Source organism: Phodopus roborovskii, unplaced genomic scaffold (genome assembly GCF_943737965.1).
Source record: "Phodopus roborovskii unplaced genomic scaffold, PHOROB, whole genome shotgun sequence".
NCBI classification, from domain to species: Eukaryota; Metazoa; Chordata; class Mammalia; order Rodentia; family Cricetidae; genus Phodopus; species Phodopus roborovskii.
Window position 1 is genome coordinate 22,800 of NW_026126683.1, and position 26,393 is coordinate 49,192.

At 39.0% G+C, this 26,393-nt stretch overlaps 1 protein-coding gene across 1 annotated transcript in view; it reads left to right on the forward strand.

The window, feature by feature from the left end:
- The window catches only part of LOC127214209 (cyclin-dependent kinase 14-like), a 251,280-nt gene that overhangs the window by 22,193 nt on the left and 202,694 nt on the right, over positions 1–26,393 (forward strand). Inside the window, exon 3 of the mRNA XM_051174609.1 lies at positions 11,982–12,075. Within this exon, the coding sequence (XP_051030566.1) occupies positions 11,982–12,075 (94 nt within the window). The remainder of the gene's footprint in view (positions 1–11,981; positions 12,076–26,393) is intronic.

A 26,393-nucleotide genomic window follows, 5' to 3' on the forward strand; every position in this document is an offset into this window, starting at 1 on the left:
TTTAGCCTTTTCTAAGTTGCTAAACATAAAACCTCTCACTGTAACTTGGAATTGTTGCTGTATGTAGTCCTCGTAGATCACTACAGCTTCACGAACATCTAAAGACAGGTTATCTCTCACACACGTGTGTGTTTTCTTCTGTGTTTGTGTTTCTTTTTTTATCTTCCTAATCAAATACTTGATCTATTTGTATGCCCTTCTCTTATTGATAATTCAATACTCATACCTTTAACTGTGAAGAGCTGGCTGCTAGAGTCCTTGCCCATGGATAATTGTTAAGGTAGCTCTGGGTCCAAATCAGTGTAACAAATAATAGTGGAGGAAACTTTGCAACTGCCAGGCTCTGAGTATGATTGTGTAAACAGATAATCATTACTGCTTAATTGTTAGTGAAATACAAATAATTTCATATAGAAAAGCGAAGTCACAAGAAAACCACATTTTGATTTAGGAGCGAGTTGTGAAAGGAAGTAAAATGTGCATCATGGCTTTTAAAAGTTTATTATTTTCTGTGAATATAAAGAATGTGTTGAAAGAGTGTAGTCCTTTGGATTTATATCCTGTAGGGATCCAATATGACCTTGCTGTTTAAACAAGCAAAAATTGCCAGAGATGGAGCTCAGTTGGTCGAGTGCTTCCTAACTTGCGTGATGCCCTGGACCTGATCCTGAAACCTTATAGACACAGCTGTGGTAGTGTATAGCTGCTGCTTGAGGTGTTGAAATGGGAATCAGAAGTTCAAGTTATTTCTCTGATATAAACTGACTTGAAGTTCAGCCTGGATTACATGAGACTTTCTCAATAGAAAAATTAATTAGGCAAGACTTTAAAGAAATATCTCACCCAATAGAAAATTTCTAGGTCAGTCATGGTAGAGATGGAATGCTGTCTTATATGCATGGAAATGACATAATTGGGGTGGAAATGGAAATGTGATTGCACAAAAACTAGCAATCACTATGAACGCCATTCATGGCATTCCTCAATAAAGAGACTGAACTGTTTTCACTGCTCTGCAGTGGGCAGAAATGGGGACTTTGTGCTATTTTGACATTTGTGAATTAAATCTTCTTGATACCGCTTTGTCTAGGACATAGTAAGTAATAAGCATATTTTCTTTACAAAAATTCTGTTATATAAACTTTAAATACATTACCAGATATTTTTCTAACTTTAGATGCTATAGCATGCAATTAATACAAATAGATACTTATGTTTCTCTCATTTTGTGTTTAATCTCCTTTGATTATGAATGCTAAACAGTGTCACTATAAGTGATACTTTCTTTTATGAATACCATTGTTTACCTACATATATGTACATGTACCACATGAATGTCTGGTGCCTACAGAGGTTAGGAGAGAGCATCAGATTCCCTGGAACTGTAATTAACAGATTATTATAAACTTCCCTGTGAGTTCTGGAGATCTCACTAAAAAATATCAACTGTTCTTAAACACCAAGCCATGTCTCTTACCCCAAAGCAACAATTTAAAAGAATTAAAGTAAAACTTAGCTAAAATAACATATCAGTGACCAATAAACAGCTTGCCAAATTCCTTTAAAATAGTAAGAACTTTCTGGGGTGTGTCAGGCACTTAGTGATTCGTAGAGGCAGGGTCTGAGTAGTGTTTTCTGGGGTGCACGTGGGTAGTTCATCTTTGACATGGCATTTTTTTTTTCTTTGCATTCTCATGTGAGATGACAGATTCAACATGTGAGATTCTTATCTAATTACATTTCCTACAGAGCCCAGCAAGAATTTTATCATTCTTTCTGATTGATAGTTCAAACAATTCCTCCCTTATTCCTTTGCTTTTAGAAATTGAACACATTCATAACCTAATGAAAATTCAACAGATTAAAATTTTACTATAGCAAATATATAAACTTACGTTATTTTGTCATATTTAATTTAACACATTTAACTTAGAAGCTGCTTCAGAGTTAAGTAACACTGTGAAATCAATTTATAATTTTAGGGTTGTTTTATGACCGTATGACCCCCACCCCATCTGGAGATGTTTGGTTTCTCACACTGTTCCATGGTGGCAAAGAATAAAAACAGAATACAAAAGACAAAACCATTTTCATAACTCCAGGGTACCCCATTTCCATGAAGATCTCCTTTATGCATACAGTGAATCTACCCATTCATTCATCATTCATTCATTCACATATTCATTCATTTTGATTGACACTTTACAAAATATTTAAGAGTATAAGGGAACTGACCCTGCCTATAAATAGCACCCTCCAGCATTAGTCCATTGCTCACATCTAGGTCCCCTCAGTCAGATGGTAGTCTGCGTAAACCACATTCCAGGGCAAGTGTTGGACAATGCTTCAAAAAGTTCACGGCTTTTTTCCAAAGAGTGGACCAAGATATTTATCAAGAAAAGGGTTCTTGATTTCATATTTTGTATAGATTTTCCAAGTTGCTAAATGATTCTTAAATATCAGCTACCCTGTCACATACCTTATAGTGTGGCACCATTTTAATATTCATAATCAGTATGCATCAAAATTCAGCTATGCCATTTGATGAATGGACCTAAATATTAACAAAACATACAACATGAATTTCTTCATCCCCCTTGTAGAAGAACTGTTTACCCAGTCACAAAAGGCAAACATGGTATGTACTCACTCATATATGGGTTTTAAACTCAGAGCAAAGGATTACCAGCCTACAATTCTCAATGCCAGAAAAGCTAGAAAACAAGGAGGACCCCAAGAGAGACATACATGGTCCCCTGGAGAAGGGGAAACAAGATCTCCTGAGCAAATTGGGAGCATGGCGGGAAGGGAGAGGGAGTTATGAGAAAGAGAAGGGGAAAAGAGGAGGAGAGAAGTGAGCGTGAGGGAGTGGGAAGATTGAGTCAGGGAAAGAATAGAGGGGAGCAAGAAAAGAGATACCATAATAGCGGGAGCCATTATAGGTTTAAAGAGAAATCTGGCACTAGGGAAATGTCCAGAGATGACCCCCAACTAACAATCTAAGCAATAGGGAAGAGGCTAACTTAAATGCCCTTCCCTGATAATGAGATTGATGACTACCTTATATGCCATTTGAGAGCCTTCATCCAAGTAGCTGATAGAAGCAGACACCCACAGCTAAGCACTGAACCATACTCCTCATAACCAGTTGCAGAGAGGAAGGTGTGATGAACAAAGGGGTCAGAAACACACAGAAAGTGCTGACCTGAACAAGGGGGAGCTCATGGACCCCAGTCCGTTAGCTGGCTAACCAGCATAGAACCGGCCCAGACACCCTGAATGTGGGTGTTAGTTAGGAGGCCTGGGCATTCTATGGGGCCTCTGGTAATGAGTCAGTATTTATCCCTAGTTATGAAAGGACTTTGGGAGCCCATTCCACATAGAGGGATACTCTCTCAGTCTAGACAAATGGGAGAGGGTCTGCGTCCTGCTACAAATGATGACAGACATTGTAGACTCCCCATGGAAGGCCTCACCCTCCCTGGGGAGCAGAAAGGGGATGGGGGCTGGCAGGGAAAACAGGGAGGACAGGAAGGTGATGAAACTGGGATAGACATGTAAACAAGCTTGTTTTGAATTTAAATTTTAAAAACAATTATCAAAAAAGGAAGAAGGTCAGTTTACATTAAATGTTTACTAATTTCTCTTTATGATATACCACATACAGTTTCATAAAGAAAAAAGGCTTAAATGGGTGATTTGCTTGGCTCTGTAAGATGCCCATGAGCCCTGCCTCCCCCACACACTCACACACTTCTGTAATCTCCTATTTTATTGCATGGGAGTTAAAACATTTGCTGAGAGAAGCCTTTAAAAAATAGTTTCCTTATTCTGCATCAGCTGTAAGAGAAGCAGAAGTCAAAGACATTCAAACTTCATAATTTGCTTTCCTTGTTCTGCCTGGTTTATTCTAACTAAATAAATCCTTTGAAAAACACCATTGTTGGTTGTGTTTTAAATGACTCCTTTCATTAATTGCTCTAAAATACAACATACAGTAGTTCCTTGCTGTTTGATGTAACACAGCATTTTCTGTCTTGCTTTCCTTAGAGTAAGTTTCAATGAGGCATTTTCTCTTTTCCACTTACTATACATGGTTAGTGGTTATCAGTAGTCTGATGTCCCTGGTAGTCTGTATGGGTGGGTAACCATTGTCCATACGCATCATCTTCAGATATTCAGACATTGTTAAAGAGCAGTCACTGTCCTGTGCTGAGGGGGATCGCCAAGCACACATTATTTCCTAGGCTAATTGTTTTACCCTCTGCCCCAAACTCTTAATTCTGAATGCTCGGTTTCAGCTCTATTTTTATCTAGCTATCATTGTGCCACCTGAATGGAAAACAGAATTCTCATCTTAATATCTTTTTGTCTGACTATGGTGAGCTAATCAAGACATGATATTCTAATTGGGGTGGCAGCTGAGCCCAATGAAGTGGTCATCCCTGCAGGACTCAGGGGTGGAGCCCCGGGAACCCCCCCCACACACACACTAGAACTGGATATGAACTCACAAAATGCAACTCCTTTATAAGTCAAAGACAATTGTCTGTGACATTGCTAAAGTTCTTCTATCTCTAAGTTTTAGCATTCAAGTAATTCTCACTGCTAAATGAGAGGTTTCCATGGCAACTGCTAGAGTCCCTTTGGGGTATTTCATAAACAAAATTGGAGTGGTGGTATCTGGGAGAAAATGAATGACTTTCTTAACTTTTTATCTTATCCTGTGGTATTAATTACCAATAACATCTCCCTTGATTGCCTCCTCAGACTCACTTATGTCATTGACTGACTCATTGATCACTCCTTCTTTTTAAAAGCATTTTCTGAATATTTGTAATAGTATGTGTGCTGGCCACAAGCATGAGTAATGTCCACCTTGCACTCAAGATAATGCATCATTACACAAGAAAATAGTTGCCACAGTGCTAATTCTGAGGGAAAAGGTAAAGATTGTATCCTTGGAGAGTGATAGGAGAAGTAGAGGCATAAAGGTACTTTGCTCAGTACTAGTCCCCAGCTTAACTTGAGAAAACCATCTATCTCAGTTCAGGTTACTATTGCTGTGATGAATCAACATAACCAAAAAGCAAGTTCTAGAGGAAAGGGTTAGAAAGACAGGACAAGAACTCAAAGAGGGCAGGGACCTGAAGGCAGGAAGTAATGCAGAGGTCATGGAGGGAAGTTGCTTAATGACTCGCTTCCCCTACCTTGTTCACCCTGATTTCTTATAAAACCCAGGGATGGCATCAACCTCATTGGGCTGGGCCCTCTCCTATTGATCACTAAAGTAAGCAAGGCCATACAGCTGGATCTCATGGAGGCATTTTCTCAGTTGAGGTTTCCCTCCTTTCAGCTGACTCTTCTAAGTTGACAATGCTGAGCACTTGCCAGGAAGACAGGAGCAATAGGACATACACTGCTAGCACTTGTGGATGGAGATTTCAGGTCGCAACCCAGAAGCAGGTGGAGGGAAAGGAGGGCAGAGAAGAAAGTGCCTAGAGTCAATAAGAATTCTCAGACTATGACAACTGACAGCTTGGCTGTATCCCAGGTTTTCCATGATTCCTGGATTTATGGCTGAGAACTCTGAGATGCTAAACAGAAAACTAAAAGGAAACAAGAAAAACTATTTGGGTTTTCCATTTGATTAAAAAGTACTACTAATAAATCACAGATGTACACATGTTACTGAACATATATGACAGAAGTTATCCTTGGAGCTTATTGAACACATGGTGCTCTGGTGTGGTGAGATCACTCACTGTTCTAATTGCTCTTAATTGCTTGTGGGGACTCCAGTCTGAAACGTGAAAATCCCCTCCAGGGCCACCCTAGGATGCCACTCTTCAAAGCCTGTCTTTTACTTTTGCTTAACTTTTATTCTGATTTGCCCTATATGCAAATACATCTCTTTGGAGATGTAATTTTTGTTAAATATTGGAAAAATTGTTCTTTTTGCTAAAACTCTATTGTGCCGAAGTGAATGTTTTCTACACAGGGATTTTCCTGGCAGTCTAAGGCTTTGTTTTTCATGGCCTGAAAGCTAAGTTTTCCATAGAAGTATTTGACAAAGATGTATGGTGCCTATTGGTGCCTAATGAAGCACTAACCGCAGTAAATGGTGAGTGACACTTTAATCAATTCAGACCCTTCAGTACCCACCAAGGGCATGGTGAAGTGTAATTTTTTAATCTTTCACTTTTCCACAACTGAGAATGGTGGGATGAAAAGATCACATCTGTTGTGTATAAGAAATTTTCTTACAGGGCATAATAAAAATAAGTTTATTTGGTTTCTTTTTAGTCTGGCTTTAGTCTTTTTTAGACCATCTTTCAGATGCTGGTCTAGTAGAGAACAGAAATTGGTCTGCTTTGCAAGTAGATACATATCTTCAGAGCAAAGTGGGATAAATATATGGCCACCTTGGTGCACAAAACACCTCCAGCTTTCACTGGATAATGGTGTATTTCAGTGAACCATAGCTAAATAATATTACCTGCTAGGTTAATTAACGAGGAAGCTTTCCGAGTTAGGGTTGAATTTAGATTGTGTTTCACATTTAACTTAATTTAATTTACTGGTCCGTTGTTTCATTGTTGTTTCTTCAGCCTCAGCTCCAACACATGTTCACGGGGTTTATTCCAGTCACCCAAACAGCTTTAAAAACAGAATTACGAAGATTATTTTAGATTCTTGCTCCACAGGGTTCACTTGGAAAACAGCCACTTCAGTATCACTTAGATGCGAATTAGAAATTCAGATCTACCAGGAAGCCAGAATCCGGGTTCTGATAGGATCCCATGACCATCATACATGTGAGATGGAGACCCATGGTGTTTTTGGGTGGACACATGGGCTAAGGGGTAGGCGTTGCAGGCGGGTTGGTCTGGTGTGCACGTAACGTTAAAGGGAGAAAGACGAGACAGTGACATTGTACTGAGCTCTGGGTCTGTTCATCTGCTTGCCTCCCAAAGGTTTGAAGCTGCAGAACATTCTCGAAAGCTGTGACTAAGTATCTGGACTGCATTAGAGGCCTCCTGCAGCTTGCATTTGGAGAAGCCCACATGTAGAGGTGCAGCTTTTCCCTGCTGTGACAGTGACTGTTCAGGGAGTCCCTTAAGCCTCTGCACATAGAATGCTTAGGCCCTGTGAGGTCAGGTTCCCTCCTGGACTTGGCAGGCAAATACATCCACACTTCTGCCTTAAAGGTCTCCCACACAAGAAATATCAAACCTTTGCCAACAGATAAGAGTAGAAACAAAATGTGAAACTTCTTCAATTCTGAATTAGACCATACTGTATAATATTGAAGTCTCTCTGCATTGTTTACTGAGATTGAACCAAATACTTGATGTGAAATTTAGTGTAGGAAAACACTGTTTTAGTGTTTTAGCTGTGTGGGCTAATATCAAAATTAGATTAATGTGAACTAGAGAAATTTTACTGCATAAGTATTGTGTCACCTTTTCTTAGAGATAACACTATTATTCTTGGAATCCAATATGACTGGTGACAGATATAATTAGGTTCCTCTACCTATATTTTTTTTCTTTGTTTTGGGACAGGGGCTCGTTTTGTAGCCTAGACTGGACTTGAACTCATGATTCTCCTGCATCAGCCTTGCAAGTCCTGGGGAGTATAAGCTTATGACACCACACTCTAAAATAAAATCTGATCAGGACTTTATTAAGCAGGTATTTCAGAATAGATGTCAGTAGTTGGTTTTTGGTAACCTCACTCTATTCTGTACAGTTTTGGATGTTATTATATAATCAAACACGAGGGTCAAGAGAGAAAAAGACTCTAAGGGTCAAAATACAATATACACAAGTATGGTTGTGAGCTCCTCAAATGACGGTTGCAGTTTAAGAAAAAAAATATTTTTAACACAGAGCTTAAACATGAGAGTTAAGAGAAATGGAAGAATATGACATAAGCAATTGTGTGGGTTCCTCCATGGAGAGATGCAAGTGTCCAAGCATTAATTATAGCTGCCATTTGGTAGCTTTCACTTACATCTCAATAGATTGCAGAAAAGTGTCTCCCCCCACTGCTGCCCCAAGTCCTTTTCATTCTGATGGGATTAGATTGGGGAATGGTGTCTTGGATGGGATTGTTATTTAATAAAGTAAAAAGGAGGTGTGGAGGGTTACACAAGGGGTTGCTGGTGGTATTTCTAGAAAACCGCAGGAAAAAATATTTTTCCTAAACTATAGAAGAAAATAATATCACATGCTAGAGAAAAATATAAATCTTTTTTATTCTCTTAATACAAAGAGACATTACTGGATCACGGAGGATCTCAGTGGTAGAACACTTGCTAGGCATGTGCAAGTCTCTAGGTTTGGTCCCCAACATCAAATCAAATGAAAGAAGAAAAGATATTGGGCTGGAGTATAGCTCAGAGATATATCATTTGCCTTATAGGTGCTGGGGCTGGGCTTTGAACCTAGCACTACAAAAAAACAAACAAAAAAGAAAGGAGAAGAAAATGGAAATGTACATTTAAAAATATTTTAAGATATGATGAATTCATTGTAGATTACCTAACCACTTTGTAGGGAGGAATATTGGTAGATAATGATTAATGCTGATTATTCCCATACTATATATTAAAACAGCATTTAAACTTATATAATGTCTTTTGACTAAATTTATTTAAACTAATTTTATACTTTATTTTTATGCCTAACTTTGTATTCTTTCTTCTCAATGAATACAATCAAATTATAAATTTCCAGGTCTGAAAGACACAAGAATTATCAATTACATTTCAACTCCTATTTAAATTTAAAAAAAAAATTAGTTAGATACATGTATGTATGTGTGGAGATGGGGAGGGTCTACACATACAAGCATAGTGCCTGTGGAAGTCATAAGCTTCAGGTCCCTCTGGAGCTGTAGTTGCAGGCAGTTGTGAGCCAGACAATGGGGGTCCTAGAACTAAATGCAGGTCCTCTAAAATAACAGTATGTTCCCTTAACAGTTGACATCAATCTCCAGCTCCCAGGTATTTTGGCTAGTGATGGTGACTAGAATGCACTATTTTGCATTTTAACTAAAAAAATTAAAACAGCATCCATATACTCATGACCTAAGTTAAATTTGTAGAACTAGAGCTTCAAAAATTTGAAAGCTGTGTGTACCTGAGTAGCTATGTCAAGTTACTTTACCAGCTGAATTATCCTAAAGTCAGATTTCAGTAAATGGAATCATATGAGTCCTTTTCAACTGGGCCTTTGTCACCAGACTGTGTTCTTTCTTCATAGTGTATGTGTATATTCAGAGCTGTATGCACGTGTGTGCAGATGCAGAGTCTAGTGCACCTCCGTGTGGAGAGTGGAGGGGGATATCAGGTAATACAGGCCTCTCGCATAACCTGAAGCTAGGCTGGTGGCCAACAGCCCCTGGGAGCCTCCTGGTCTCTCAGCCACTACAGTCCTAGGATTACAGGGAGGTGTGACCATGCCCAAGTTTGTATGTGTAAGTTGGGGATTTGAACTCAGGTCTTCATGCATGCCTAGCAAGTATTGTGAGCCATCGACCCAATATTGCTTATGTTATTCTTTTTTTTTTTTTTTTTTTTTTTGAGCTTATGTTATTCTTAATGAAGAATTTAGACTCAGTAGGCAATCATTACATACTTGTTCAAATTTGGAAAAGAATTCACAAAGAGGTCATTGTCCGTATACAACATCCTTTCTTAAGTGTGGTACATAAGGAGATGAATTCATTCTCAGCAAAGCAGTCTGTGTAGTCAACTTTCTCTGTTTAGGGAACACAGGACTAATGGAGCAGAGAAAGAGGGGGCACACAGCGTGGTTCCTCATGTGAAATTGAAGGACATTTCTTGCTGGTTGACAAGTCCAGTCAAAAAGAATTCTTCTGCATTAATAGCTCTGATGCATTGTGTAATTCTATTTTTTATTTTTTTTGTGCCTTCTATATCTACATGGTCACTGAGTAAAACTCCTATGTTTTTATCTTCTTGGGAATTATAATTTCTATATGATTACTAAGTATAATTCTCTTAACTTCATAGTGTGCCCTTCAGTGTCTTTGGGAAAGATGATATCATTAAAAACTTACATTAGGAATGAAAGTCCAAATCCCTTAGCCAGCCAAGCAGTTCAAAGCCTACAGAGTAATTAATTGCATCATTTTGTTCCAACCAAACAGAACTGTAGTGTAGTTTTATCTTCTAAGTATCATATTTTGGAGATGATGTAAACTAAGTAAAGTAGCCATAAAAAAAATATCTGTGGGCAGTTCTGACAGTGAAACTGTTACCTCCCCATCCCACCAGCCAGTTCAGCTCTGCACGTATAGGATGTGGTTGGCCTCTGCTGAGGCTTCTCATAGTCAGAGTTGAAGTGTATGGGTGCAATAAGAAAAATAGAGGGCAGAGAGCAGAGAGTTTATTCTTATGTACAAACAGGAAGGTGTGGGTATTCCAAACCCACAGTGTTTAATGTGAACTTAAGTAAAATGACAACGGAAAGAGTCAATATGCTTGGAAAGAATTTTTGACAGAAAAAAAAAATTTAGACACTCACCATATTAGCATTTTAAGCGCATGTAATCAGACATCTGAACTCCATCTGTCTAGAATGATATGAAACTAATTCTCATTCCCCAAGTGAAATTGGCTTTATGATGTAAGTCAGGATTTTGTTCGGTACTTTTGGCAGCATACACCCTTGTGTATGCATTTAAGTTGAAGTTATGTGGCATGTATTGTGAGAAAGGCATTCCTACTAGTGTGTTACTTTAATTTAAAAATGTTGGTCACAACTGTGATGACAACTGGAGCAGCTGCACAGAAGTTTGTCTTTTACCCCGAGGGAATTCTGGTGTAAGTTAAAGATCCCATGGTTTGCCTGCCCTAGTTGGAAGTAATTGCAGCATTTGAAGAAATGACAAGGCATGATAAGCCAGGAAACCCAAACATGTTCAAGGTAGAGACAATCAGAATGATAGAGAATGATAATGAAGTAGAGAGTGTTGTCTGCACACCCTGGTCTCCTGCAGGCAGGAACCAGGTCAGGTCAGAGGTCTTCATGTGCAGGTATGAAAACTCTACACTAGTTCTTTGTCATTAGTGTGACTTCCCTCATTTACTCCGGTTTTCTGCCATCCTATTCAAAATGACTAGTTCTCCTGAACCTCAGCCCAAGCATTTGACTAGCTGTTTGCTGTGAGCATAGCAGTTCAGGTAGGTGGCAAGGCTGAGCTCATTGGATGATGGATGCCTTGAGAAATGGTATGAATAGTAAGCTCAAGGGAGACAACTATCTTGTGTGCTAGGAAGTCCAAGGAAGGCTCCCTGGAGGAGAAGACATTGACCCAGGGTCACAGAGGGTGATTTGGAGTTAGAGCTAAGGACCAAATAGGTAAAGAGACAGTGTTGTAGATAGTGTGGCAATGTGAGCACTTCAGTTTGGCAGGTGATAACTCTAGCTCAGCAACTCTGTGCATAGATGCCCTCAAGCTTTTCTGTAGCTCACTCCTGGGCAGAACCTTTGGGGCTTGTGGTCAGAGCAGTTGTGGTTTTTAAAAGTTTCTCAGATGACCCTGGTTCAGAGAACACTGAGAACGAGCAGAAGCTGAAAGGAGAGCCCATTATGAGTTATGAAATATAGCTGGGAAGGAAGCTGGAAAAGGCCCACAGAGGCTTCCTATGTCAAGCCAAGGATTCCTCACCTATGACCTACAAATGTAAGGGGACCACTGAGGCCTGCTGCTTGATTGTTTTCCATTCTGTTCAGAGCCAGGATAGCTGCCCATGTTTAGAGTCTTTTTTGGGGCAATAGAAAAAGTGGGGTGCCGAGTGTGGGTCTAGGTGTGCTGCGGCTTTGGTTGATCATTGGGAGTTTTATAATTCCTTGCTTCCCCCCTGGGGTGAGGGCATTTTAATCTCTGATTTGGGTTTCTAAATAGAATTATTGATGCTTTTATGATGATTCTTTTTTCTTCAGGGGAGTTGGATGCATCTTCGTTGAGATGATCCAAGGAGTTGCTGCATTTCCAGGAATGAAAGACATTCAGGATCAGCTTGAACGAATATTTCTGGTAAGTTCTGTACAAAGTGCTTCTCAGAAAAATGTGTTTCTAATTACTTACTTAATGACTTAATGATCTGCCGGAAATATTTTAAAACATATTTGTCCATGTTGTCACATTTAATTCTAACGTGTTTTGCTTTTAAGAATCAGGGAATCATTAATGAGTGTGCCTTTAAATTATCATGTGTGAATAAAATGATAAAATAGTAAAAATGAGTGAGATAAGAGAAGTAGTATAGACTAATGAGTTGTAATTAGTGTGCAAGCATAAATGATTTGAAATCAATAGCCATCCAGCAACTCCCAAGAAGACAGAGCTCATGAAGGCCCTTCCCTCCAAGCCTGCACAGAAGACTTTGATTGCTAACTGTCGTCTGTAATATTGAATGTGCAGAATGGTGGGTGCAGGAGGCATGGTGGCCTTGCAGAGGAAACAACCAGGCAAAACTCCCTCAGCCAGTTCTTAAAGACCGTTGTCATCCATAAGAGGTCTCACAGTGCCATGTTCCCTTGAGATAATGTGAGGAAAATGGAGCTTCATTTCTGTCTTCTTCCTCAAACCCTGAGTCCATTCTGTGAAGCCAAAGTACAACACCTTCTACAAATTTCTCTACTCATAATCTTCAATACTTGTCAGTGTCATCAAAAACAAGAGAAACATGAAAATCTGTCCTAATTCAGAGGGAAGTAGGAGGATGTGACAGCTCAGAGTAATGTGACCTCATGGATGGCTTCTTGATCCAGCAGAACACAATAGAGATAAATCACTTAAATCTGAATGAAATGTGGGATTGGTTAATTCCCGTGTTCCAATGTGGATTTTTAATTTTATTTACTTAATTTAAAAACGATTTTATTTACATACTAATCCCAGTTCCTTCTTCCTCCTGTCCTCCTACTCTCCCACCATCTCCCCAGACCATGGCCCATCCACTCCTCAGAGAGGATAAGGCCTCCCATGGGGGATAATTTAAGTCACATCATTTGGGGCAGGACCAAGGCCCTCGCCGATGTGTCAAGGCTGAGAGAGTATCCCTCCATGGGGAATGGACTCCCAAAGTCTGTGCATTAGGGATAAATATTGATTCCACTGCCAGAGGTCCTATAGACTGCCCAGGATCCCCAACTGACACCCACATTGGGGGGGCTGCTTCAATCTTATGCTGGTTCCCCAGCTGTCACTCTGGAGGCTGTGAGCTCCCACTTGTTCAGGTCATCTGTTTCTGTGGGTTTCTCCAGCCTGGTCTTTACCCCTTTGCTTATCACTTCTCCCTCTCTACAACTGGATTCCAAGAGTTCAGCTCAGTGTTTAGAGGTGAATCTCTGCTTCTGCTTCCATCATCTACTGGTTGAAGGCTCTATGATGGCATTTAAGGTAGTCATCAATCTCATTATAGAGGAAGGGCGTTTAAAGTACACTTTCCACAGTTGCTTAGATTCTTAGTGGGGATTCTGGGGAATTTCCCAAGTGCCAAATTTCTCCTTAAGCCCGTAATGGCTTCCTCTATCAAGGTATCTATTTTCTTGTCACCTTCTCTGTCCTTCCCCCAACTCAACCTCCCTGATCCCTCATGTTCTCCTCCCCCCTGCCCTTCTCCTCTTCCTCCCATTCCCTCCCCTCCCCCATGCTCCCAATATGCTCAGGAGATCTTGTCCCTTCCTCTTCCAGAGGAGCATTATGTTCCTCTTAGGGCCCTCCTTGTTTCTTAGCTTCTCTGGGGTTGTGGATTATAGGCTGGTTATCCATTGCTCTATGTCTAATATCCACTTATGAGTGAATACATACCATGTTTTTCCTTCTGTGTCTGGGTTACCTGACTCAGGATGTTTTCTTTTAGTTCCATACATTTGTGCAAATTTCAAGATGTCATTGTCTTTGTTCTGCTGAATAGTACTCCATTATGTAAATATACCATATTCTCTTTATCCATTCTTCAGTTAAGGGGCATATAGATTGCTTCCAGGTTCTGGCTATTACAAATAATGCTGCTATGAACATAGTTGAACAGATGTCCTTGTTATATGAGTGTGCATCCTTTGGGTATATATCTAAGAGTGGTATTACTGGGTCTTGAGTTAGATTGAGTCCCATTTTTCTGAGAAACCATCATACTGATTTCCAAAGTGGCTGTATAGGTTTTCATTCCCACCACCAATGGAGGAGTGTTCTCCTTTCTCTACGTCCTCTCCAACATAAGCTGTCATTGATATTTTTGATTCTAGCCATTCTGACAGGCATTAGATGGTATGTCAGAATTGTTTTGATTTGCCAATGTGGATTTTTATTTGTTGCAAATTACTGAGTAAGACTTGAACAAGAGAACCTGAGTGAAGGGTATATAAGAACTGTCACTAATATTTCTGCAATCTTTATATAATTTTAAATTTCTTGTAAAAAAAAAAACTAAAGGCATATCTTGAGTTTTGGCAAAGCTATTGAGTTAAAGTAGCTTGTCTGTGTCTCTCCTGTTCTGCCATGTTTATCTTGGTGGCTTTGAGCAAGTCCTTACTTTCTGAAGTTTTTCCCTCATAGATAAGAGGAATGTGAACAGCATCATTCTCAAGGATCACCTTGAGCAATCTTTGACTTAAGAGTAAGAAGTGCTTCTTAAATGGCTAGCACATAGTAAGTACAGGTTGTTTTCACTGCATCATTTTCATGTTAAGTACCTTCATTTAGTGGGATTTTATGTTAGTCAGTAGTCATAAATATATTATTTAAAACCAAGAGTAATGTCTACATAAATTAAAGATTTTATTATTAAAAGAATTTAAGCTAAACAGACTGTGATAGCTCACATGCTTCTCCTTACTTACAAAACTCCCTTGTGGACCAAACCACTGAGGAGGATTTTAGTGTAGACCATGTCAAGAGATGCACTGACCATCATTCATTCTAGAGATGTGAGCTCTCCTCTTCAGTTGAAGTGTGGCAGGTGGATGCTGTACATGTTGACTCTGTTGCCATTGTGTTTCCCTTAATGTCAGCTAAGAAATGATGGGAAAAGAGCCTAGAAACTAAATAATTTCAGCACATGTGCCTGCCTCATGCAGCATCCCCTATCGCCTAGCTGCTGTGTGATGACACATGGAAAATAGGAGAGTCGCTGGCAGAGTCCAGCCACCGAGTTGTAGTGTTGAATTTTCTCAGTCTCCTAGAGGTTATCTTTATCTGTTTCTTTCAGTTTTATTAGATATTATATCTACAGTGCACAAATGGACACTCATGCATTTTTATAGTGGAAAAAATCCCTATCGTGTCCAAAAGCATTGAAGCTGAAATGTCGCCCTCCAGACCTCCATGCTGCCACTCATACAAAATCACACTTAGTGTTTTGATATATACATGTCATTGAACTTTTTGTATGTACTTTAAAATTTTAATTATGTCTTGTCTGCCACTTTTTAGCTCCCATTTTCTTTTCCTAATGTGTAACACTTTTCCTTGGAGATAATTTTGAAACATGTCATCATTTTTAATGACAGAATGTTTCACTGTATGTATGAGATATTATTTATATATCTGATTCATTATTTTTAAAAAGCTACTAGAAGCCACATTGTATTCCTATTAAGACTAGAACTGAATCACTAGACTAATCACTAGAACTGAAAAAAAAATCCTTAATGTAATAAAGTCAACTTTCAGAAATGTGTTGACTATTCTAACGTACCCATTGCTTCATGGACACATACAAATTACCTCATCACCTTTTACTCAATGAAATCTCTTATGTTTTTCATTGAACTGGATAGGGGCCTGTAGGTTATTTAAGAAACAAATAATATAATATTGAGCTAATTCTATTAAGAATAAATTATTCATATATGTATGAGTCATAATATGTGAATAATTTGTTTTGTTTAGTTTAATTTACTTAATTTTTTAAGTTTATTTTATGTGTAAGAGCGTTCTGCTTTCTGGTGCCCACAGAGGTCACAAGAGAGTGTTGGATTCCTTGGAACTGGGGTTTTGGACAGGTGTAAGTGGCTATGCAGGTGCTGGGAATCAAAACTTAATCCTCTAGAAGACCAAGTGTTTTCAATCATTTACCATCGTCCCTCCAGCCCAACAAGTTTAGTTGTTGTTACTATTTTGGGTTTCGTGCAATCTAGCATAGCCTCAAACTGCTTGTGTAGATGAGGGTGACCTTGACCTCCTGATCTTCCTGACCCATCTCTCAAGTGCTGGGGTGATACATGTGGACCACCATATCTAGTTTTACACAGCATTGGTGTTGAGCCTAGGACTTTGTATGTTAGACAATTACTCTACCAACGTGCGTGCATTCAGCTTCACACATGTAATCCTTATAAACATATTTGTGTTTCCTTTTTCTACAGTCTTCATTTTCTTTGAATTATTTAAGATAGTTTATCCACAAGAATTCTTTTCCCTTTTGTCTGTTGGTAAATATGTGTAGCATGTTCACAGGTGTGGTGAGGGTGCCTGAATGTGCATGAGGGCCACATTTAATACTGGAATCTTTCTGGATTTCTCTTCTACCTCATTCTTTTGAGGCAGATTGTCTTAATCAAACCCAGAACTCAACAGGAAAAACTTTCTCTGGGGATGCCCTGACTCCATTTTCTGAGACTGAAGTTATAAGAATTCCAGCATGCCGGCCTGACACTTAGGTGGTTTCTGGGGATGCAAACTTCAGTAGTTTGTGTAGTAACTGTTTTTTTACCACTGAGTCATTTCTTCATGAACCTTTCTACATATTTTTAACTGTATAAAACAATTGAAATAAGTCATTTTAATAATGTATAGTTTACCTATTATCTTATCATGCTAAATTATATCTCAATATTTAGCCTTCATATTTGTTTAATTCCCAAGTATAGTCATTATATCACTCAGTTATATTCTGAGACTAATTTCTTATATTTCTAGTTAGCTTTTAATATGGAATCCTATCAAACAATAATTATATAACCTTTCCAAATCTTTAGTTAGTTTTATGCTAAAAATACTTTCTTATATTTACAATAAGAAATTCAGGTGGATAACCTTTAACCTTAGCACTAGGAGGCAGAAACAGAAGGATCTGGATTTCAAAAGGCCAGCCTTGGCAATACAGCAAATTCAAGGCCAGTCTGCTATCTGGGACCCTATCTTAAAAACCAGCAAATAAATAAATAGATAAATGAATAAATGAGAAACATAGAAAGGATTAGTTTCTCCTTGTATGTTATTTCAGGATGAGTTTAAACAAATCTGAATAGTAATATAAGTGAGTTATATGTTATAGTGATAGAACTTACAAAATGAGTTTAACAACAGCACATTCTTACGGGAAACGTTTGTATAAAGCAAATAATTTATATTAGAGAGAATTTATTGGATCTCTTCCTGTATGGATATTTAGCTCCTATTTCTTAATTTTATGACAATGCTTTTCTAATTTTATGGGTATCCAGAGAGAGATATTGAGCCCCAGCTAGGTTTTTAATAAGCCAGGGAAAATAAATCATTGCAAATTTCTCATGGGATTATCGATATACCAAGTCATGGTGCATTCTTCTTAGAGCACAGAAACCTGTGAATGCAGATAACCATCACAAGTGCTGATAATAAGTGCTTCATTTCCCACAGATACATGAAATACATAATACTCTTTCAGATAAAGTGTCCTTTGGTCATCAGGAGCTGAAGATTCTCTTTGGAAGATTGCTGCTTCAGAATTAAATGACCACACATTTAATCAATTAATAAATCAAACTGAGAAGTCTAGGAACTTCAGACATCAAATGTTACAATCTCAAATATCATATAATCACCTCTGGAATGTTGATATTTGCCAGTGGGTCTGTATAACATTCTAAGAAGCTACTCTCAGAACTTTGTGATCACTGGATAAAGACATTAAACAAATTCAATATGGTTGAATCAATGGGAGAAACTTCTTTTCCCCAGTGACCTTTTATATCTGGCCTAAATAAAAAGGCTATTAAATGGGGATTAAATCCCCTTTAACAAGCATCTACTAGAAACTGGCAAACCTCTTTTCTAAAGTGGCAGTTGTATATCTAGGCTATGGTAAAGAATTGCCATGGAGACAATTAACTTTGAAAGTAATAAAGTAAGGGGTTATTTTCTTTGTTTGATATCTTAATTTTGAGATAAAGTCCATTTATTTTCCTGTAAACTGTATAAACAAAAGTGCATAATAACCTTGAAGCACAAAATTAATAGCTTATAACCTAATGTAGTCAATATAATTAGTTCGCACATACTGAGACTTTTTAAAAATGTGTAAGGCAGCAAAGATCATCCAATGAAAGCCTTTCTAATTTTCTTTTTATTTTCCTTTTTTGGGGGTAGGAGAAAGCCAGTTACATTTTAAACAAATCCAATTAATTCATTCTCAGAACAACATAACCATGTTGGTATACAAAGTGAGCTGGCGTTGCTACAATCTGTAATTTCACATTAATTTATTGTCCTTGGGTTCATGATGTCCATGTGCAAGACACAAAGGTGGTAGAATTTGTACAAAACCCATTCAAGCTATGTGAGGTTGCATGTGAATAGGTAGCAGATTCTCTAATGAGCAGCTGTCTTGGATGATAGATGGGAAGAGTAATTTGTTTTCATTTCTTAACATTGCCTATTTTAAAATATAACATGATGTGTTCTGTTCTCCTCTATTAGCTGCAAAACATAAGCAGAAGATATGTTCACTTAGGTGGGTGAGAAAAATAAGAACTAATAAAAAGAATTTGTTTTCTGTACACATAGTTCTGGCTCGAAAAAAGAAGTCCACATGGTAGAGCCCTGGGAATATGTGTCTCTCACTTCAGAACAGCTGAGCAAATGGCAGAGGGTACATGCACAGCTGTCAGAAACTTCAACAGATGCTTCTGGGTTTATGTGGCTCATGGCCCAAAGTACAGCAATGGTGACAGAGTTGGCACATGGTTCTGTTTTACAGGCCTGTCCTTTTTCTCCAGTCTCTGAATGTTGATGACCCTGACAGGCTCACTCATCTCTGCTTGCTAGCTCTCCTAGCCTGCAGTGGAATTTCATCTGCTAGTTGTTAACCTACTTTACACTGTTTGATTGTGGTTAAAATATTCCCCTTCATCAGTGCATGTGTCATTCAGTATTTTAAGTGTGTGTTTGTGGAGAGAGAGAATGCATGCATACATGCCATAGTGTACATGTAGAGACCAGAGACAACTTTTTGGAGTCGGGTCTTTCTGCTGTAAATGACTGTCAGGCTTGGTGTTAAGTTCATTTACCTCTTGTTGACTGAAATTTTTAATTTTTAAAATGTATGGTATTGCAAGATTAGGTCTCAGTCTTATAGAAAGTTTTTCTTGAGCACTGAGGGAAGAACAAGGGCTGAAGATAGATGTGGAAACAAAGGGGTGCAGAGAAACTCATGAAGTGATGGCTTAGCTCTGGGGTAGCGACAGTAGGAGTGGACCTTATATGTATGCACAACAGGCTGTTCAGGAATGGTGCAGGGAGAAATTCCATTCCCACAACAGAAGATGATCAATATGCAAATAAGCAGATACTATATTTCATTTGCTGACTTTCTTACCATGTTCATGTACTTGTTGATTGAAAGTGGTAGGCAGAAAGCATAAATATACTCAGGATAGGAGTATTTCAGGCCAAAGGAATAGTTCATGACCACAGTATTAAAATGAAAGTTCTCAAGGCCAAGTCTGTTCAATGAAAGTCCTTCTTCCTCATCATCCAAGCCAGTCCAGACACTCTTACTACTTTGAACTTCACAAAAGCACTTTCCCCTCGGGATGTTTGCTGTGTGTGAATTATTGGGGCTTCTGTAGTTTATTAGCAGATATGAAACTGAATCAACAGAGACTCTTGCAAAGCTGGAATTATGGGAAGGTTGGTCATAAGGTTTTGTGAGTTAGTTCACCATGACATTTGATGTGGGGAGAAGGAAGTGAGAAATATTTCTGTTTGGAAGACAGATGACAGCTCAGAGGAGAGAGAAGATTCCCAGAGAACAGCAAGCCTGAGCTCACTGAGTATCAGCACTAGAACATGAAGGGTTTCTTCTCTGCCTCATGTATACAACAAGGTTAATGAAGATGATAAGAGGGGAGGGCCATGTTTGTAGTTTCTAAGCAAATACTTCTGTGGTACTAGATTGCTAAAGCCAGGCTTCAGGGGAATAATTATGTGTGGGCTAGAAAAATTGAAAAACAATGAGTATAGCCATCTCTGAGAGATGGGTCAGTAGAGAAGGTTGATGTTACCTATAGGTACTTTCAAGTCAATATTTCTATGTTTCATGATACATCATAACTATTTTTTGTTGAAAATATTTTTTCTCATATAATATGTGCTAATTATGGTTTCCCATCCCTCTGCTCCTTCCATTTGCAACCCAACATGCCTCCCATGTCCTTTCTGTCTCTCATTGGAAAACAAACAGGCTTCTAATGGATAATAATAAAATAAAATGAAAACTAACACATTGGAATAGGACAACACAAACAGAAGGAAAGGGGCCCAAGAGAAGGCACAAGAAAGAGACCTACTTCGTCATACACTCAGGAATCCCATACAAACACAAAGGACCTGTATGGTGAAAAGAGAGAATATGTGTGTGTGTGTGTGTGTGTGTGTGTGTGTGTGTGTGTGGGGAGAGAGAGAGAGAGAGAGAGAGAGAGAGAGAGATGGGCACAGTCGGTAGATCTTGGATGATGAGGAAGAACAGCTTTCATTTAGCAGAGAGAATGGGAAGAGGAGATGGTGCCTTCAGAGGAACAGAAGAGACTTGAATAATACTGTTGAGAACAATGAAGAATTCAGAAGTACAGTCTTGGCTTCCTATAAATTAAAGGGGAGGGGTGAGGCCAGCATGGCCATGTGAATGGGGTGACACTGAGAGTATCTAATACTCTCTCATGCTAGGGAAGTGATAGATGGTAACTTGTGACTATGATGTGACCGGGAGAGAAGACAGTTGCTGATCACTTTTTGAGGTCATTTCTTGATTTGAGACATTGGTTTTTATTTCCAATTTTTAAATTAATAGATTGCTTATTTTCTTATTAATATGGTCATTTTTATAGTTGTTATAGTCATTTTGCTTGTAGGTAGTTCCTGGTTAAGTTAGTAGTATTTTTAGTTTAAACTAATATATTTCCATTTTATATTGCATGTAGATATGTACTAAAAATATTAACATAAAACAATAAATACATTACCATTTTGTCAATACAGAATGAATTGTTGGAATAAAGCTGCCTCATATTCCAGATGTGTCTCATCATGCAACCAACCCAAAACTATGTGGTTTGAATTAATGCTAATAATTTCATAGGTGCATCTTTCCTATTTTGGGGTAAGGAACTCAGTAAGGGCTTACCTCGAAAGTTCTTGGATTTGATTGGAAGTTATGGCTAGTGCTGGACTGAGCAGAGGTTGGAGCAGATATATTGGCCAAACACTTCTGTCTCTCTTTGTAGAGTTGTGGTTTCCTCCAGGGTTCTTTACCTCTGGACTAGCTTAGGCTTCCTCCCACACAGTAGTTGAGGTCTGAGAGCAGGTATCCCAAAGGCAGCAAATGAAGCTACTGGGTTTCTCTTAACTCAACCTCAGAAGTCACAGAGTAGCTCTGTATAGGGCAGAGCAGTCATATATCCTCCCCAAAATGCAGAGAGATATAGACTAATTCTCAGAGGAAGGGGTATCAAAAATAATTGGACCACTTTTTAGAATCTACTCTGGCTGTCTCAATTTTCATTATATCATGTGATGCTGGTGAAGAACTTTGTCAGGAGATATATTTTGTCAACAGTCTATTCAAACTCCTATTTTTATATCCATTTTTTCAAGGCTTATTGTAGCCTTCACAATGCTGTTTCCCAAGATAAATGTGAAAGTGTGAATTGTCACCTTACTTCTTTCAGGCCATTGGGTACTTTCTTTGCTCACTCACCTTCCTTTCTTTCCCTTTGCACTAGCAAGTTCACAGATGTGTCAGACTGAAAAACCTGTTAAATACTACTGTAGTGTGACAAATCTAAGACTAGTGAGGAGGTGATGACACTTTGTAAATTCTCAGGATGATAATGGATTGTCATCTAACTCAAATTCTGCCTTTTTGAAGGCTTTCTTTCATTTGTAAATATATGTCCACGGATAAGTAAAAGAGTCTTTATTCCTAAGAACAAGACTTCTTTTATTGTGTGGGCAGCATCTAAGATAGTTCCCCTAGTTGGGGAACTGGGTTGGGTGCAGTGAGTTGCTTTTAATAATTAAAATATGGAGATGTTCAGCACTTCTCAGACTAAGCTACATAAAGATTGTTACTTCTGGGACTGGAGAAATGGCTCAGCAGTTTGGAGCACCTGTTCTTGCAGATGACAGGATCTGTTCTTAGCACCCACATGATGGCTAACAGCCATCCTAAGTGTTGTTCCATGGGATCCCTCTTCTGACTTCCACCTGCAGCAAGCATGTATCTGACACATATACATGTAAGTAAAATATTCAAACACATAAAACAAACCAATTTGAAAGATTAATCTTTTTGTACAGAACAGTTGTCACTTTTCCTTTAATGCTATTCTGTACCCAGTGCCATGCACACTAGGAAATGAAGATCTGTAATCAGCCTGTTCCAGCACCATAACTTCTGATCTCTGTCATTACTTGATTAATAATGTGTTTCCCACACTGATTTTGTAACTCCCCTTCCCTTACTCTCCAGAAGGGCTTGCCCTTCAGAGTGAGTCTGTCTTGGCTATTAATCTGTTTGAGAAGAACAGCTTCACTTAAAAAGCGGACCTTCCATTATCACCTGCCCTAACTCCTGCAAGGAGACAAATCTCCCTCAAAATATTTTCTCCTCGCTTCATCTCTCAAGTCTCATTATTACATATCTTGATAAAAGTCTATAGCTGTTTGATTAAAATTCATTGTATAAAATAATCTACCCAAGCCATCAGAGCATGTCCCTTAGAGAACAATTTCTATCTAAGTCAAGCTAACAGTTATATGACCTTGAAAATAATTCATCCTCCATCTCTCTTGTCTTCAGACAGTGATATGCTTATGTTCTCTGGGCTGTGTGGATGCCATGGCACACATCCCAACTCTCCATGTTTGTATGTTTACTTGCACTGGAAAAGTGTTAAGAAATGTATGGCATAAGTGTGCCACTCAATATTTTTCTCTTAGCATAGTAAGGTTCCTGTGGATTTTTTAATAACTGTATACATACAACGTGTCCCTTGTTTGTCAGTCTCTGCTTTGGACAAGAGCAAATGTCAGGATTACCCTTTAACATTCATGTTCTCCAGTCTCTGTTGACCATGCAAGAACTGGTTGAGGGACTGTATTAGTCACCGTTCTGATGCTGTGATAAATGGGATGACCAAGAGCAATTTATAGAAAAGATATTTTACTTTGGCTTATGGTTCCAAAGGGATTTGCAGATAGCTGGCTGGCTGATTATATTTCATCGTTACAGATGGAGCAGAGTGGGAAGGGAATGGGGAGATGGAGAGGATGGTATGAGGTTGAGGCTATAAACCCCCAGAGATATGCTTCCTCTAGCTAGACTCCACCTCCTGAAGGTTTCATAATCTCCCCAGTGACACCAACTGGAACCAAGTGTTCAAACACAGGAGCTCACTGAGGGAGGGGCGTTCCCCATTCACACTATCACAGGGACACATCCTGTGCTATCCAGGCTCTGTGCTTTACACTTACATGTTTGTTTAAACATAATTCATTACTCTAAGTACTAGCAGTGGCCCCTGACTCACGGTGGAGTTCTCTGAATTCCCAGCTGGAAGTCCCTTCTCCTTTTTCACCTCTAGTTCCTGCATGTCTGCCACCTCCCTTCCATGTTAACTTTTACTGTAGTCATTACTACTTATTAGGGTAAAAGACTCAGAAGTAGGGCATAGAAAGGAGAGGGACACTTTGTGTTATGCAAGTTCCAATGCGTACCATAACACTGCATCCATAGCAACTCATAAAGACTAGATGCATGTAGTGGCCATTGGAATTGCTTAAGCTTATTTTTCAATCTTTTGAATTTTTTGTGACACTCCATGGCCTTACTATATAATATTTAACTGTTTAGCTATCCTTGTATGAAACTCATAGTGATCCTCCATTGTAATCTCTTGAGTAGCTGAACTAAAGGTTTATGCTACAGTGTCCAGCTATCTTCACTCTTCTTGAAACACATACTTTGGAGAATTATGTGGGAATGATCTATTTTTGCACACATGAGTAGTATGTAACCCTTACTGAGCTATCATTGTTACTAGTAAAATATTGGTAAAATACTAGTAAAAAGGATCTCAGGTGTAGCAGGCTGGCCTCAAACTGAACACCTAATCATCCAGTCTCCATATTCCAAATAATGAGACAGTAGTTCTGTACAACAGATTACTCTTTTAGCATTGAAAAACTAATGTGTGAGCCCTACCACTCAAATCGCTTTGATTTCCCTACAATGTATTTTTTGATCTCTGGTTTCCAAAATAGTCATTTTGCTCATGAAAATGGCATTTAAAAAAAAAAAAGAACTGGGGGACTGATTTGGGGAAGGGGGTGTTTCAGTAAGCCAACTGGTGACTGTCAATTTACTCAGCAAATTAGCAAACTGAATAAAGTTTGAAAACTGCTTTTGACTCACTTGTTATACCTACAGCTCAAGAACTGAGTTTGACAAATACAGAGAATCCAATCAAGGATTTCTGTCCCCTGTTCAGGGCCTTGCATCCAAATCAAAGGAATGTGTTCCATAGATTATCTCTGCCCCCGAGCCAGTGTCTTCCCATCTTACCTTGCGTGATCCAGGAAGCAGCTACTTTGTGCTCCTGCACACTTATTTATGTCATTTCCACTGCTGTTAGCCAGGCTGATGTGCCAGGATTTGTGCTTATAGCACCAAGATGACATCCAGGAAAACGTTATCAAGGTGACATTGTTGAGATTCTTAAGTATCAGTCATCCTTTAAGATGTAGCTATCATGACACAATTATTTATTCCTTCCACATCTCCTGAGTGGTACATTGGTCATGTTCCTGAGTTTCAAGACAGCCTTTGGTGGCCACACTTAGGACAACTTTTAAAAAGAAAAAAAATTTCCTAAGACGGCCTTTCTCCAACAGCTACTGGAGGTTTTCTGTCGAAGGCACAGCTCTGCATGCCAAACAGGCGCATCCAAGCCTCTGAAGCAGGCTAATTAAGAGATGAGTAATTGTGGAAAGCAGAGAGAGGTGAGGTAGCTCACACTGGGAAGAGGGGCAGATGAGCAGCCACAAGTCACTTTTCCAGGCATTAATGTGAACTTGAGTTGAAGAGGAAAGGGAATCAGGGCAGAGCAGAGATGAATGCTTAACTTAGCAGTCCTGATCATGGGGTGGGCTAATTGCTGCTGCCACTGTCTGTCTCTGCAAAGTGCTCCCCAGAAGTCAGCCCTGGCATCTCTGTTTCTCCTGACATGATTACTTCCACTCTACAGTGCAGCCTTATGGTGATGAATAATTGCCTGTAGGCTCCTGTTGCTTGGGGGACAGTTTGAGTCCCAAGTTATGTGAGTGTTTATTCATCAGCCTGCAGTTTCTGGTGCGCACCATTAGTCCTCAGCACTCACTGTGGAGGCAGAGGAAGCAGGATCTCTGTGTGTTTCAGGCCAGCCTGCTCTACATAACAAGTTCCAGGCCAGCCAGAAATACTTAATGTGACACTGTCTTAATAATAGTAATAATAGTAATGATAATGATAATAATAAGTTTTTAAAAGGGTGAGGGAACATGGAGCCAGAGAGAGACATAATAGTGTCAGCATGGTAGGGAATCAGCACCTTCAAAACCCTGAAAATGGCAGAAATTTCCAAAGAGGCTGCCATGTTTAGTGATGTCTTTCAAAGAACAACCATAAAGGGAATGACTTGGCATGCTGCTGTATGCTTCAGGAAGGCATCAGGTCAGCATATTAACTGAGAGGATTACACTTTGAAAACTCAATGGGTTTTGAAATCTCTGTGCCCAGATTTTTTCAGAATAAGTAGCTGAATCAGCAAGCAAAAATATTGCTTCAGTCAGTTGGTTGTCATAGATTTTCCTTTTACTCTTGTGATTTGAAAACTCTTCAGATTAATATTTCCCTTCATGCTCTTCAGCAAGATTTGGTTAAAAATGCTTCCTCTTCACTCCCTTTTCTTTTGTTCTAGTTCATCTATTTATGACAAAATTTTATCACAGTGAAATTGGCTTTTAAATATTGTGAAGAAACAGTGCTAAGTCTAGAATGACAGATTAATTACCTCTTTCCCCCCTACGGGAGCCTGGTAAGAACCTGA